This window comes from Eretmochelys imbricata, chromosome 12 (genome assembly GCF_965152235.1).
Source record: "Eretmochelys imbricata isolate rEreImb1 chromosome 12, rEreImb1.hap1, whole genome shotgun sequence".
Lineage (NCBI taxonomy): Eukaryota > Metazoa > Chordata > Testudines > Cheloniidae > Eretmochelys > Eretmochelys imbricata.
This window is the reverse complement of record NC_135583.1, coordinates 23,689,076-23,705,426: the sequence shown is the minus strand read 5'-3', so window position 1 is coordinate 23,705,426 and position 16,351 is coordinate 23,689,076. Positions and strand designations below refer to the sequence as shown.

General features: G+C 40.7%; 2 protein-coding genes across 10 annotated transcripts in view; one reads left to right on the top strand and one right to left on the bottom strand.

The window, feature by feature from the left end:
- The window catches only part of RHPN2 (rhophilin Rho GTPase binding protein 2), a 42,692-nt gene extending 38,093 nt beyond the window's left edge, over positions 1-4,599 (top strand). The window contains exons 14-15 of the mRNA XM_077831326.1: positions 79-234; positions 2,898-4,599. Of these exons, the coding sequence (XP_077687452.1) occupies positions 79-234; positions 2,898-3,152 (411 nt within the window). The 3' untranslated portion in view covers positions 3,153-4,599. The remainder of the gene's footprint in view (positions 1-78; positions 235-2,897) is intronic.
- Positions 1-16,351, bottom strand: part of FAAP24 (FA core complex associated protein 24) — a 68,539-nt gene that overhangs the window by 51,109 nt on the left and 1,079 nt on the right. For 6 of the 9 annotated variants that reach the window (XR_013347699.1, XR_013347700.1, XR_013347698.1 and 3 more), the window contains exons 2-5: positions 16,160-16,303; positions 10,257-10,396; positions 9,616-9,768; positions 7,386-7,529 (exon numbers count right to left, since the gene is read on the bottom strand). Coding sequence is in view for 6 of the 9 variants with exons in the window: in XM_077831329.1 (XP_077687455.1) it covers positions 7,386-7,529; positions 9,616-9,768; positions 10,257-10,396; positions 16,160-16,271 (549 nt within the window). In the remaining 3 variants the exon portion in view is untranslated. Of the gene's footprint in view, positions 1-5,492; positions 7,530-9,615; positions 9,769-10,256; positions 10,397-16,159; positions 16,304-16,351 lie in introns of those variants that run through there. The other 3 variants (XM_077831331.1, XM_077831330.1, XM_077831332.1) reach the window with 3 other exon arrangements.

Below are 16,351 nucleotides of genomic sequence, written 5' to 3'. Positions count from 1 at the left end.
AGAAAAATACCTTTGGAGAAAGAAACTTTGCACAACTCCAGCTGATGCTAATAATTTGCACAAAAAATTATTTTACAGTTAAAGGGTCTGAAAGAAGGAGACTATATTGTTTCAATTGATGGCTTGGATTCCAAATGGCTGGAAGTGAATGATGTCTTGGAAAAGTTCAAAAGCATGGGAGAGTACAACATTGAGATTAAGGTTATTAGCTGTCAGGATACGATGGCTTCTCTGGTAAGTAATGGGACAGCTACTTTTCTAAACCTGAAGAACATTCAGTAAATTGAAAAAACTGCCTCACTTTGGGAAGTGAATGCTATCTAATTTGACATAGCCAGATGTCGTGGATTGCTGGTGAATCTAGGCCTCAATCCAGCAAAGCATTTAAGCATGTGTTTAAAGGATTCCATTGTGATAAATGGGTCTACTCACATGCTTACAGTTAAGCCTATGTGTAAACGCTGCTTTTAATGAAGGCCCTAGGTGATTCCTATAGATGTAGGGCCATTGTGCCAGCTTTAGCCGTGAAACTCCACAAAGATTAATTCTACTGGTAATTCCAAGAGTTACATCAGTTTTCTTTCCAAATTGACCACAAGGGTGACCCAAAATTGGTATGGTGCTCTACCCCCTCCCTGCTTCCCACTCCATGGCATCATGCCTTCCTCAAGAGCCCTACTCCCATGAAGTGCCTGCTGTGCTAGAGAGAGAGCCTGGGGCCTGGTGCAAGATGTGAGTCAGCAAAAGCCATGCTATGACCAAATGTCAAGTCCTGTCATAAAGCAGACGCTTGCTTACAGGTTCACTGTCTGGTACATGAACTTAGCAAAGGCATGGCTTGGCGAGCATTGCTAAAACATAGGCACTTCTAAGAAGTACTAGGTACTCATGTAAACACATTCCAGAAGGCTAGTACAGGTACACCCCAATGTAGAGGTGTAATATAAACAATCATAGGAGATGGTACAGGAACACACCAACCCTGAGTAAGACAAAGATGGTAGGACAAGATAAAGGATGAGGAAGCTTTGTTCAAACCAACAGGTACAAGGCATAGGGTTGGTAACCTATGACATCAGGAATGGAACACACAACTTGTTTGTATCAATGGATGAAAGGAAAAAGTTATAGGGAGGGGCACCTTTGTCCAGCATAGGGGGAAGCAGAAACTTGTGCTGCTGACTGAGCTGGTCCATTGTCACGAGCATACATGTGTTAGTGCACCCGTAATCATGGAGCCAGGGCACTAGGATGATGCTTCCTTGATTACAAACCGGGCTGAGTGCCTTCACCATCAGACCAAGTCTGTGTTCTTTCTGGGTAGTGCTAGTTAGGTCTGTTGAACCAGCTATCTGCGCAGGGAGGGAACCGTATATGGAGAGAACACACATGCACGTCAACTAACACCACCTGCCAGTAAACATATCTGAATGCTCCTGCAGCAGAAGCAAGAGAAGAAGTTTCACTGTGTGGGAAACAGTTTACTACTGTGTCAGAAACCATGGCTGAAATTTGGTTCTAGCACTTAATCCTTTGGGGAAAAAACTGTTGCTTAAAACCATTTTCATTAACATTTCTGTTTCATAGCATAGGCAAGAATGGAAAGTAAGGGGGTTGTACTTTAGACTTTCCCCCTAAAAATATCATGCCTACCTCCCATGTATCTCCACAAATGGTAATAAAGGCAGACGGTCTAAAATGGCTGCTGGCATTTTTGTCAGCCTATTGTATAACAGGTGGTCTACACTGCTGTTGTACCATTACTAGCACTGGCAACAAACAAATTAGACAATATCTTCAGTGCAGAGAGAGCCCTGTGTTTGTGTCTTCAAAATTTCCCTCTCCCTGAACCTTTACATTGAATGGGGGAAGTTTACACTGTATTTGTATTGTAGCACAAACCCCCCATACAGACCCCACTGTGCTAGTTACTGCACGTGCCTCTAATGAGAAGACAATTTATGTCCCAAAGAGCTTGCAATCAAAGTAATCGCATCTCTCAATGCGATCATTCAGACTGTCTGGCTGCAAACTCAAAACTGTTAATCAAACTTCAAATAAAATTTGTGGTGTATACAAAATCGAACAAAAAAGTTAAATACTATATCACCACCACTTTCCACCATGCATTTTCATGTATGCATCTGAGTGATTTTAAAAAAGGCGGTCATGTTCACTTGACAAATGGAGCAACTCGCAAACAGAAAGAAGGGAATGGACTTGCCCACGTTTACATAGGATGTTTTCACTGGGAATATTTGTAAACATTTTTCTCTGCCCATGCAGCTCCACTGGTGGAAGGAGTAGTGCAGACAGGGTGCACTACCTACTCCAGTGGTAAAACAAAAAACAAACATATTCCACATTTGGTAGCACTAGCCAGAAAACAAACTTGTTTTTTCTCCACATTGAGAAGTACACACACAGTCAGTGGCAGAGTAGAGAAGAGAACCCAAGTCTTTCAGCTCTTAGCTGTGTGCTTAATCCACTATTGACATGAACAGACAGGATCAGCATCCTTGACTTATGTATTAGATATTCAGGGGCTAAGGGACTATTTTAACCCTGCTAATCAAAAAAAAAAAAAAAAATCCAGTTACTTAGTTGCTATAGAAATTTTAGACCCAGGAAAAATGATCACAAGATTTAAAAAAAGTTAAACCTTAAATAACTCAAGAAAATAATTTTTGTAGTGTGAACAAAATAAAGAGCCTGTAGTTCAGCTAAGCCTAAAGCTGCATACCTTCCAGCATTCCCCAGCAAGCTTTAGGCACATGCTATTGCCATCCTGTATTTTGACTTCATAAATTGATCATTTCCCCAGGTTTAAGCCTCTCTTTTATGAATATAAGTCAACCACAGTATAATGCTTCCTCTTCCCATTACTTTTCCTACAGCATAATAAGAGTGCTACTTATTCTGTGGGAATGCAAAAGACATACTCCTTGATCTGCTTAGCCATGGAAGAGGATAAAATCAACAAGACCAAGAAAGCCACTCCAAAACTGTCCTTCCTAAGCTGGGGAACCAAAAATAGGCAGAAGGCTGCAAGCACCCTGTGCCTTCCCTATGCTGTAGCTGGAAGTTCTCAGACTAAGAAGAAACTTGATTCTCGCTTGACAGTCCTGAACACTGAAAGTTCATTGTACTGAGTCTTCAAAGAGAAGAATCTGTTTTAATGTGAAACTATTTCTAAATGTAGAAGAATCTTTGTGCATGTGCCAGAAATGTGAAACACATATGGAAGGGGCTATATACTAATCTTTTACACCAGTGTAAATAGAGACTAACTCCACCAACATGAAGTGTAGTTACTATGCATTTACACCTGTGTAACTGGAGGTCAAATGATGCAAAACTGTACCTTTGAAAACTAAATTGTTTAGAGTCTGAACATACATATAGTGTTTGATCAGAATCAGAAGTAGTGTGGGAGGTATTGGGGAATCATTTGTAAAAAAAAAACTTTAACTGAAACTGGACTCCTTTGGAATTTCAGTATGGGGGTGTTTCAGTTCATTTCTATGCACACTTTAGATGAGTTATTTATTACATATGATACTGTATATAGAATAGTACTGACATAAAATGAAGGATTTTTTTAAATTTAAAAGTTTAATATAACAAAATTGCTAAGCATCAGTTTAAGCTAAGCCTAACTAAAGAACAAATGACAAGAACAGACAAGTTTGTTATGACAGAACTATTATTCGCTTAGGTGAAATTTACCCTGTGCAAAGGAACAGTACAAGGCCTATGTATCATGTAGCTCACACTTTGAGCCCTCTTGAATGTTTTCCTTCTACGTAAGTGTGAATTTCAGTGTAGGAAAAGAATTGCAATAGCTTAACCATGAAAGGAGATCACATTTCAGCTAGAAAAGGGGTTGACAGCACTAATTAAAAACAAACAAAAACAAAAAACCCACCAAGATTCACTTTCTTACACCTTGTTAAATTTATTAGAAATAAGGTTTGCTCCCAACTTGAAATTATTCAACTCAAAGTACAAACTTTTTGTATTATTAGCCTTGTTAATTAATATGAGTGATAACTGTGTATAATTTCACACTTCTACAGCTAAAATAATCCATGAGTCAAAATATGCAATTTATGACTACACTTTAAAAGTGTGTAATTTTAAAATGGTCTTTAAGTCACTCAGCAATAAATTATTATTTATTATATAGTGCCAAATGAGAGCTAGGTGCTTTATGGACATATGAGAACAAGGGCTGTGCTTCAAAGAATTTACAATGCAAGTAGCCAAATCCTCCTCCATATTGAGCTAAAAAGCAAATTGGGAAGCCATCTAAAGTATAATTGTGTGTTAATTTCCTTACGAGAGAAGATTTGTTTATATATTTTGATTGTTTTAAAGTTGCTAACACTGTAGTGTTAGATTAAGATGCTATCTACAGAGTAGATATATGCTGTTTGATACTCAAAACACTAAACAATAATGGAAAAAAGTGTACATGCACATTTTGAGACACAGTGGGCATAATCTTTCACTCATGTTTGGTTTTGTGTCATAGGATAGATGTAAATATGTTAAATTTAAAAGCTTATTTAAGAATAAAAATCATGCTGCCATTTAGCAGTGACTTTTTTCATTCTTCTACAAATTGGATGAAACAGTATAACTTACAAAAGTTTCACTGGTTTTAGAGTAGCAGCCGTGTTAGTCTGTATTCACAAAAAGAAAAGGAGTACTCGTGGCACCTTAGAGACTAACAAAAGTTTCACTGTTGACTTCATTTTGAAGCTATGTGCTAACAGATTCATGTTCATATAGTTTCTTCATAAAGACCAACATTGAATTAGCAGACAACTTTCTCAAGTTAGACTTTCATTGTGCAATAATGGAACTAACCGTATACAACTAGCACTATTACAAGATAAAGCATTCTAAAAATTTTCCAGAATCTTGAGTTATTTTGTAAAGGTTTTTTCATCTTTAAATTTTATTCATTTAAAATTTTACAAGTGCTGCAAATCACTTATTCCTTAAGATGTTCACTTTCTCTACTTTGAATTAGATTGCCATCTTGTGGCAGTCTAGGAACGTCTCAAAGGATTTCCAGTGGACACAGGTAGTAGAGCTTTTATATTTATGCAGGCTGCAGTCACTGGAGGGTGATATACAAATTGTTGAGGTCTGACATTCCATGCAGTGGAATTCAGTAGTCCTCTGTTGTAGGAGGATATAGCAATAACCCTAAGCCTGACAAGATAGTGCTCACATAAATGTTCCCCTCTTTTGGGCTTACTTTGTCTTTTATAATTTAAGCCTATTACCAGGGTAAACAAAACAAAAAAACCAAACCAGTCCTTTTGAAAATTGTTTTCATCAAATTTTTGACCCACAATTTGGACCTCAAATGTACTTTCATTCACATGGCTAAATATCAGAGGGACCCCCCCCCCACATACCAAATCATTTTTCATAACTTTTACGATATTTTCTGGCAACTAACAGGAGACTCATAGTTTATCTCAACTAGTTTATTTTTAAATGACCAAAACCATTAGGATTTACATTACCAATTCCACAGCAAATTGCTTTGAAAAATAAAGTTCTGTTTGTGCAGTGCAAAAACTGTGTCCAACATATGTTTAAAGATTACTTTGGGGCTAAGATCCTTACAAGGACCACTCACAAGGAATGTCTATGGCTGTTACCAAATCCTGGAAATACAGGTTTATAATAGATTAGCAGCTCAGCCCATTAGCACTAATAGTCACTGTTCTAATTACCTACCTTCTTGATTTAATCAACTGAACTGCCAGCCATTTGAAATATTAAAAAATGTGCTTGTCCTGCAGTACCAATAGATAAAAGATTGCCAGGCAATACACACATCACAGCGTACAACAAAAAGGTTTTATAGCCCCACAGTCTATTTAAGGAAAGCGTGTATGTGGGAAGGAGTGAGAGAAAGGACAATGAGCATGTATTTACATGAGATTTAAACCTGCAGAAGCAAGCCCCAGGAACGCAATTGCTTGTTCTGTAGTTCCAGGAATCATTGCCATTCAGTAATTGGAACATTTAGGGCTAGAATGAAAGTTTACTCTCATCCACTAGTAAGCAGTCCATACCAGTAATTGCTTTCCCTCTGAACTAGATGGTGCCTTGAGTGGGTGTGAAGGGGTCCATTTCCCTGCTCCTTCCTCACTGCTCTCCACCCATCTGCACTAGAGGGGGGAGCAGCAGCCCTGCAAAGGCTACTTTCCTGCTGCACAGACCTGCAAGGCAAGTAACCCACCTTAGACAGATTTCTTAACTGGTGTCTGGGGCAAGAGACAATTTTGCTCTAAAGAAATGGAAGGACAGGGAACCTCCATTGACAATTAAGTCCAAGGTAGCCAGGAATGCACAGCAACCCTTTCCTTTATAGGTAACTATTTCAGAAGGGCCAGTACAGGGGAAAGGAAGTTGGACTGTGAAATTTTATATTCTGTGGAAGATGTTGTTGGCATGCCGATAAAGCATAATAGTTATCTTAATCTAGAAAAAACTAAAAAGGTATGAACAAACATCCTAGTTTATTGGACATCTTGCACTAAGGAGGAAGTTCATATGATAATATCCAGCAGGTTATTAGAAAAGGGCTCTATTCAAATGAGCATGGAAATATAAAACCTAAGAAACTGCAGCTGAACTGCTCAAAGCAGCCTCCAAAGTAATAAAGCATAGGCTCAGTACTGCAGCTCATACTCATGCTAGTCCCATTAAAGCGAACAGAACAAAATGGCATGACCACAGGCCGTAGGACTGGGCCCTAAATGAGGTTTATAGAAAAAAAAACCCCACAGCTCAGACACAAGGGAATAGCGCATAATTCAAGTGTTCATGCACAATGAGAAACTCAAATAATTCCCTGACAACCACCATGAAACTGAACTCAGAACATGAAATATAAGGGGCCAGATCATAACTTGGTGTAAAGGCAGCTACATCCGCATCTGCTGAAGATCTGGAAATACAAGCAGAGTTTGGGGGTGGGGGAGAAGACAGAATATGTTGTGTGTGGAGCTACTGAAGCTGTAACAAGGAGAGGGCTGAAATCTCAAGATCCCTGCTCATCTCTTTTTAGTTGCTGATTGGGGGTGACAATGATACCTTCAGCATAGACACTAGGTGGAAATGGAGTCCATCCTGAATTGTTCTATAAAAATATAAATCAATTCCACCTAGAAGAGGACTCAAAGGTTACTCTCCACTTCCAAAAGGGGAAAGCCCTCATGTTTGTCTGAAATGTTAATGAGCGAATGTCACTTTGTCTGTGTAAAGAAAGCATGAATCTGTTGTGCTATTGTTTGTCCTACTACTAGCTCGAGGTCCTGGACAGATGCATTGCAAAGCTGGTGGATGCTTACAAATTGCTGTAGGAGAAGCAGAGCTTTTGTTTTCCCAACTCCTGGAATCTGCTGGACTGTCCGAAGTATTGATGCCTCCACTAGCTGGGGACATTTTTTATGAAGAAAGGGGTTACTAGTGTGATCCTTACTTTGCTCATGGACCTGAAACAAAAAGGAAAGTAGAAGCTGAGCTCCATTTATTTAGTGGAGCCCTGATTTCTGTTTTTCGTAGGTAATTTCATTTAGGTTAAAAAGGAAACTCTCTATAATCACTTCCATCCATTTACCAGTTAATATGCACTTTCCCAGAGTAACATGTAATGTAACTGTAAATGTAAATGCTAGCACTTAGCGAAGAAAGACAGAGTCATGAGAAATATTAAGGGAAGAAAAGTGGAGTTATACAGTCTACTGTCTGGGCTAAGATAACAGGTACAGGAGGACAAAAACAGGGCAGACCAGAGGAGGGTAGTGGCACCTGACAGCCAGTCTCAAAGCATAGGTCTCAACTTTGTTATTTGCATTACTGTAGCAACTAGGAGACTAGTCACCTTCTTCATACTCATCCATTCTTACTTCTCTGGTCATGTGGGAGGGATGGAACAAGAACAGAAAAAGTTACTGACACTGATGCTGCAGAGAACACCACAGCCCTGGACTGAAAATACAAACTTTGGGCTGCCCTCCCCTTACACTCCAAGCAACAGATTTTTAAGTCGTCAGTCTGCGTAAGATTCAGAAGTCAAAATTTAGGCAGACAGTTGATTTTACAAGATATGCAGTATTGAGAGTTTGAGGGCAGATCATGTATTATTTATTGGATTAACTATTCAAAGGCTTCATCTGGAATGAATGAAGTTTTTCATGAATTAAGAAAAAAAAGGAGGACTGTCACTGGACTATGACTCAGTAGGACACTCAAATATGCAACATAATTGTTTAAAATCTATTTTGAGTGCTGATCAGTCATCAGTTCATGTTGATTAAAATGCAGTCCTTCTCTTAAGGAGGCCACAAAAAGTGGCATGTTGGGGTTTCATATTTAATGTATTCCCAAGACTTCCCAATTAACTGTTCAAGTTTACAAAAAAATAAAGTTTTATCACTGTTGGCCCTATAAGTGCAACCTGAGGTCTGAAGGAAGACATGTTCTTTCCATTTCATTCAGCACTTTTAATAAAGGTTCTAAGGCCAAACATCACCCTCACGAGACCTGTACAACTTTATTGTCTTCAGATTTCTCATTGATAACTTTACAAACTCCATGGTCTTCAGTTGGTTTTCACAAGTGTAACTGATTGTTCTGTAATTCAAGATTAGTACATGTTTCTGTTGATGGTGCACAAGAAGGAATAGAATCCAGCTTACTCTTGCCAATTCATCGGCTTTGAAATATTAGCAGGAGCAAAAACCAGTATAAATTATTATTTCGGACACAAAGGGAAGCAAATGTGACCCTGAAAACATACCGGGAGCAGTCAGTTTTCATAGTAAAACCAAATTTTACTTACATCAGGTTAGTGTTGTATTTTCTCCGTTGAGGCTTTCATTTCTTGGGCTCTGCTCTGAAGTAACTCTTTAAGCAGGGTTTTGTCTTACCTGACCTTTATTACCAGCACTTCAGTTTTCTCAGCTGATTCCCTCACAATGAAGTGCCTTTGATTAACCAATGATTTTGGTAAGGCAAACATATATTTCCCATTAGTTTAGACGAAGGCCTGCCAAGTCTTATAGAAAAATCTACTAGTTTCCTAACACGAATTAGTACTCCGATCCCACCATCTGCTCAGATAAATGAGCAACTGAGTAGGTGGAAATATAGCAGTGAGAGTACCAGATCTTAAAGACAACAAATATAAAGATAGATATAGTACTCCTGGCCTGAGAAGACCTCAAAGCCCTAAACATGCACATACTGGACAAAGAAGTTCAGTGAAGAAAGCTTGCTGGCATATTCCAATGCATACCCACATGGGGAAATCCAAATTCAGTTTTCCCCAAGTTTGGCCCCTTGCTTCTTAAACTTACAGGTGCTAGGAACGACAAGGAGGGAGCAATATGTTATTTTTGAGTGATCTCTCTATTCCGCAGAGAATGCGCAAAGCAGAGTTGAAAATCCAGGAGAGGATCATGTGTAACTCTTAACTTGGAATACAAGTTGCTGAGACATGGAAAAAAAAAAAAAAAAAAGCAACACATTTTCAGACTTAATTGATGTTTGCTCACTGGCACAGACATTAGTACTTACTAGCTGGATAATAAGTTGAGATGCTTCTCCCTGATTGGCCACTGGAAGCAATGTCATTCCAAGTTCTAGCACAATAAACTTCTGCACTGCCGGAAAGTATTGATCACTTATCTGGGTTTTTTCAACTATCACAATCCCATGAAGACTGCTGGCCTTTGATAAAGAAAAACAACAGTGAGGGGAAACAAGTCTTACATCTAGCGATACTTCTCCAAATGGTTAAGCAACAGCCCTGCCCATCAGGGAGTCAATACTGAAGAAGGAGGAGAGGAAAATGTACATCAAACCCCCTTTTACACCAGCCTAAAAAGGAGTCAATATGGGTCTAGGAATGACCCATAGTATTAGCTGCAATACTTTATTGGAAATTCTAGAAAACAAGAGTGATTAAACAGATTTAGTGGATGTTTAAGTCAGTTTTCAGATGGAAAACTTTTTAAATGAATTTAAGTCCAATAGGAAACAAAATATTCATCAAAATCTGATTATTAGAATGTTTTCTATTTTTGAAGCTTAGGATAATGAATTGAATTCATTATTAATGTGGATTCTTCTATTAAGGGGTAATAACCTCAGGTTTTCTAATGGGAGCTTTTCCTTTCCCCGCTTTTTTTTTTTTTTAAACTTTGTGTAGGACTTACATTTCTAAACCGAACAAGACGTCTTTTGAAGCCATTTCCTGCCACCAAATCTGCTTCAGAAATATACAAAATGCAAGATCTGTTTGAAAGATGAAAATCCACAAGTCCTAAGCCATCTTCAAGAATTAGCTTAATTTTCCCTTAAAAATAAGATTGTAAAAAGAAAATTGTAACAATAAAACCTGGTTTTATATTGCCTTGACAGATATATTCCATTAAAATACAGGAACTTCATGCTCCAATCTTGCAAATACTTATGCATGTGGTTAAGTCCCACTGACTTCAGAAAGCTTGTTTGACTATTTATTGTATACCTTAGAAAAGTCTTCATTCTCTCCTGACTACATATTTTGCAAATTGATGACAACCGTTTCCCTTAAAAAATGGAGGTCCCAATCCTTCAAAAATGTATGTTATTTGCATTATTGTATTATTATATATTGTAGAACCTAGAAACCCTAGTCATGGACTAGAACCCCACTGTGCTAGGCACTCTACAAACACAGAGCAAAAAGACAGTCCCTGCCCCAAAAAGCATACAACCCAATATAGATGAGAGATGGATACAGACAGGAGAGTATAAGGAAACAGTGAGACAATGTTGGTCAGCATAATAGGCAGTGGTCTCAGCACACCAGCCACCTAATTGCTGCCATGATTTTTGTGTAGGCATCACAGCAAAGGAAAGTCCTAAGGAAAAATTTGAAGGAACACAATGAAGTGGTTTTGCAGATAATTACCAGAGCATGATGGGCAGCATGAGAAAAAGCACCAAGCTGCTTGTTTGAAATTTTAAAAAGTGAGCGATGGAGGCGGGCATCATGGACTGACTGGGGGCAGGAAATGACATATTGGTAGTGAGATATGATAGGTAGGGTGAAGATAGGAGGGATGCAAAGAGCAGTGGCATGGTCAAAATGACAGACTAGGAAAATGATTTTTGCAGCAGCATTCTGAATGGATATCAGAGGGCAAGACTGCATTTCTCAAGGCCAGAGAGCAGGATGCTGCAATAATCAAGACACAAGAGGATGAGAGCTGGATGACAGTTTTAGTTATGTGGATGAATAGGAAAGGCATAACTTTGTTATGTAACTTTGAGATGTTACACAGAAAAAAAAAATCTGTAAATCTGAATTTGAGGACCTAGAGAGAGGTCCCTAGCTCTAGGAAGAAAGAGGGCGGTTGGGAGACCAGGCACTTACTCCCCAGAAAGGATCCCCTCCTAGAATCATACTCACAGACCCTGTGTACAAGAGAACAGTCCAAGAAGGTGTTTTATATGTGGTTCTACTGAACACATGAGAAACTGTCCTAAACTAAAATGAATCTAAGCCCACATCCCATCCAACACAGGTTAATGCAGCTGTCATAGCACAGAGGTGCCTACAGGGCCTTTGATTAATTTGGTGACGTCTGACCTGTTGGAGGTGGTCAGGGAATTTATTAAAGTTGCCTAAGTGAATGGCAAAGAATGCCTACAGTGGGGAGAGACTGGTGCCCAGATTTCTCTGGTCAGGGAAAGCATGGTAAAAGAGAATGACATGTTACTTGGCCAGTAGGTAGAGTTCCTGGCACCGGGAAGATATAAATTCCTGTGCCTTTGGGTAAGTTGCATCTGGAATGGGAAGGCTCAAAGGGTACCTTAAAAAGTTGGGGCCCTGGAAATGCTGGTGGGAAGTGACATCTTAACTATGTCTAAGGTGGTTAATATTGTAACCCATAGTAAAAAGGGCTACTGTTCTGTGATGCCAGACGGGAATGGTAAAGACGCAGAAACTACTGTGGATGGAGGGGAAACACTTCCAGCTCTGGCTCAGCAGAAGGAAGCAGTGCGTTTTCAAGTATGGGAGAGATTGATTCAAACTCCTGTGTAGCAGAGAGAAGTAGCATGAGAGTGGGGCTATGTGGGGAGGAGTTAATCCGTTACTGCAGAAGCGGTCCCTGTTGTCAATTGCCAGTGTTTTGCAGCTGAATGGAGGGCAGATCCCACTGTGGGGTGCATAAGGGGACATGTCCTTGAGGGAACCTCAGTAAGGAACAATGCAGAAAGGTTTTTTGAAGAAGGAAAGCTCCCATAGGGAAGGACAAAAACCTGGGAAACCTTACAAGAAACTAGTTGTGCCTGTCCTGCACCATGGGGAGTTAACGTTGCTAGCCCACAACTGCCCTTTTGCTGGCCACGTGGGGCACAGAGAACCTTCAGTAAGTTAAAGAAGAATTTAATGGCCAGGGATACAGAATAATGTGAGGAATTATTGCAGATCTTGTGAGTTATGTCAGAAGAGACCGACCTGCATGACTCTAAAAAGTTCCTCTTCACCCCTTGCCTGTGATACAAGAGGCAGTCTGTAGGGAAGCAACAGACACTGCGGGACCTATCTCCTGTCCAACCCAAAAGGGGAAGAGATATCTTGGTTGAAGTGGATTTTGCCCCTAGATATCCAAAGGCAGTAGCTCTATCTAACACAGAAGCTGACCCTACGGCAAAAGCCCTTTTCACTATTTTCAACACAGTGGGTTTCTCTAAAGAGATTTTAATCAGAGTGTGGGGTCAAATTTCATGTCCCAGCAGCATGTTACAGTGACGTAGTTGGCAGGATTTACCCACAGCTTGCTGTTTTAACTGAGGTTTACACTTCAAGAACTGGTAAAATAGTTTTAAGTGATTCTGAAGTGGAATCACTGGCTGCAAAAAGTTATAGTTTTATTATTTTCTGTTTGTTTATTTCGGGTGAGGAACTAGAAAAAAAGGAAGTGCAAAATTGAGTAGACATGCTAAAGCAGAGGTGGGCAAACTACAGCCTGCGGGTCACATCCGGCCCTTGGGACCATCCTCCCCAGCCCTTGAGCTCCTGGCCAGATGGCTGGCTCCGGCCAGGTGGCTTGGCTTCCAGTCCTGCCGCTCTGAGTGGCATGGTAAGGGGGCAGGGAGGTTGGATAAGGGGCAGGGGGTCCTAGGGGGGCAGTCAGGGGACAGGAGGCAGTTGGATGGGGTGGAGGTTTGGGATGGGGAGGGCAGTCAGGGATGGGGAATAGGGAGGGTTAGATAGACTTGGGAGTCCTGGGGGGCCTCTCAGGGGGCGGGGGTGTGGATAGGTTGGGGCAGTTACGGGACAGGGGGAGGTTGGATAGGGGGTGGGGCCCCGGGATGGTGGTTAGGGGCGGGGGGTTCTGGGAGGCAGCGGTCAGGGGACAAGGAGCAGGGGGGCATTGGATGGGTCGGAGGTTCTGAGGGGGGCAGTCACGGAGTGGGAAGTGGGAGGGGAAGGGGGAGGGGGTGGATGGCGGAGGGGGCCAGGCTGTTTGGGGAGGCACAACCTTCTCTACCTGGCCCTCTATACAGTTTTGCAACCCCAATGTGGCCCTCAGGCCCAAAAGTTTGCCTACCCCTGTGCTAAAGGAAACAAAGGCAAAGACATAGCCCTCAATGAGGCAGCCACACAATTCAAAGTGGCCGAGACAGAGTTACAGAAGTTGGAGGTGGCTGAGTGGACCAAAAAAGATGGAAATGGCTAATATGGAGGACTGTGACCACTAGAAATGGAAAACACATCAATGAGACTGTGACCACCAGAAATGGAAAACACACCAATGAGATTGTGACCACCAGAAATGGAAAACACACCAATGAGCCAGAAAAGCTGATCTGAGAGCCAAGGAAAGGGAGGCAGAAACCTGTAGCATGTAACAGTGGCACTGATAAAATAGTTTTAAGTGATTCTTAAGTGACACAGCTGGGAACAGCTAAAGAAAGGTTACAGTTTTATTATTTTCTGTTTGTTTATTCTGGGAAAGAAACAGAACAAAGGAAAGCATACCGTAAAGATGAGTAAGCAGCAGAAAAGGCCAGAGACTGAACCCTAAGGGATCAATTTGACTCTAGAAACAAAAGACGACTTTAAGATATGAAGTCTTTTTGTATGTCCTTAAGCAGCAGACAAGGAAAACCATCACCTTGGACCCTGCAGGGATCCTAGCTAAGAATCAGCCAGCTATTGTGAGGAAACGAAGATGGGTGAAGAAGCTAACTTGAACAGACTGTAGCTTCTTAAGGTAGATTTTAACCATGAGAAAGTGTATTTTTTACTTTTGTAAACCATTTGTGTAACCATTTCTATCTTTATTCCTTCTACCTTATATCACTTAACTTATGTTCTTTCATTAACAAACATGTTTTATTTTTGATTATAAACCTACTCAGTGCAGTGTTTGAAGGGAAGGGTGTGTTAACCCCAGTTAATAAGCTGTAATGTACTGACTTTTTAAAAGAGCAGAGAACTTAATATCTTCCGCAAATGTATAGTGATAAGTTCTTTGCCTCGCAGAGTGCCATCTCTGAGGAGCTCAGGGGCTGGAATTCAGTGATTGTTACCTGCTAGGCAAGGGTTAAGACTGGTAGAGTCTTGAGGGGTTTGTTGATAAGGAAGACAGGCTGGTGTGGCAGAGAGCTGACAATCTAATCTACAGCAAAGCTCACTCCTGGTGAGGCAGAGATAACACGGTAGCTCACAGCTCTGGGTAACCCCAGCAACATGTTACAATAATCTGAATTTGAGGACCTAAGGAGAGGTCCAAGTCGAAAAGGACACCCAGTTCATGGATCTGAGTGACAGGTGGAATGGTAGTGTTGTCCACAGTGATCAATAAATGACGTAGCAAGGAGATGTATGCATGCGAAGCTTTGCTTTAGCCATGTTGAGCTCAGTCAATGACTAGACATCTGCAAGATAACAGAGAGTCAAGCAGAGTTTTTAGTTTGGACAGAGAAGAAAAATCTGAAGTAGAGGTGTATCTGTGAGTTGTAAGCATAGAGATATTATTGTAGCTGAATTTGTGTTTGTGGGTGAGACTACCCAGAGATAAGGTGGAAGAGGAGAAAAGAAGGGGACACAAGGACAGAGCCCTGTGGAACCCCCACAGAAAGCTGGGGGTGGGGTGGGGGGAGAGAAGGGAGAAGAAAAGGATCATCTGAAGGAGGAATTATAAAAGTAGAAGAACCAGGAGAGGACACAGTCATGGAAGCCAAGAGAGTACATATTTCAAAAACAGCAGTCTACAGTGTTGAAGGTGGCGGACAGGTCAAGGGAGATGAGGATGCAGTACTGGTTCTGAGATTTGGCTAAGAAGAGGTAATTAGAGAGTTTGGAAAAAAGAGGTTTCAGTTGAGTGCAAGAGGCAGAAACCAGAGCAGAGAGGGTCTAGGATAGAACTGGAGAAGAGAAGCTTCAAACAGCAATTGTAAACAGCCCCATTCAATGAGCTTAGAGATAAAAGGGAGAAGGGGTGATAGATGGAGAGGCAAGTGGGGTCAAGGGCAGTTTTAAGATGGGAAAGACTGAAGCATGTTTACATTGTGAGGAGAAAGAGTCAGAGAGAGGAGTGGGAGGCTGGCATTAGTGTTAACTTCCAAAATATATAGCCAAAGAATGGGGGCTCTCTTCAGTAAAGCACATTTTCAACAAAAACAAGCTTTTTGTTAGGACTTTTAACTAACTTCTATGTGATTCTAAAAGCATCTCCTAAATATGACTTGATCCTGAACCTAGACACACTAATGTGGTCTCTATACCCAGGTAGAGCCCAGGGACTTCAATTGGGTCTACCCCCATGGATCCATTTTCAGAACTTGGGCCTATGTTTGTAAAGAATAGAATTCTAATACAGGTTACTGGCAGCTTCTCATTTGTATTGCACAGAGAGTGAGCGTGACTAGACTGAAGCTAGGATATGGAAAACAATGCTATGATGGACACACGGGAACTTTTAAGCCAGTAGAATTGCAGTTTACTTTATTTTAAAATTCTATATAGGACAAAGCAGATTGCTTGATGAGCTGGAATCAGTATTAAAACCACTTTGAAAAGAGTTATTATATTTTTGTGCTTTATTTACATGCTTACCTTGTAATCCTTGAGCTATCTGTGACCCTCTCCATTTCTCATTTCCAATCACATGGCCGTAAGGGACACTGACAGCTCCTGCTTTGACAGGAGTGGTTTCTTTTGCTGTCATTTAAACTCCTTTTAAATGTTATTTACCAGCAGCTAAACAGGGGAATGTGAAAAATGTTATTTCATTCCTTACCACCCAGC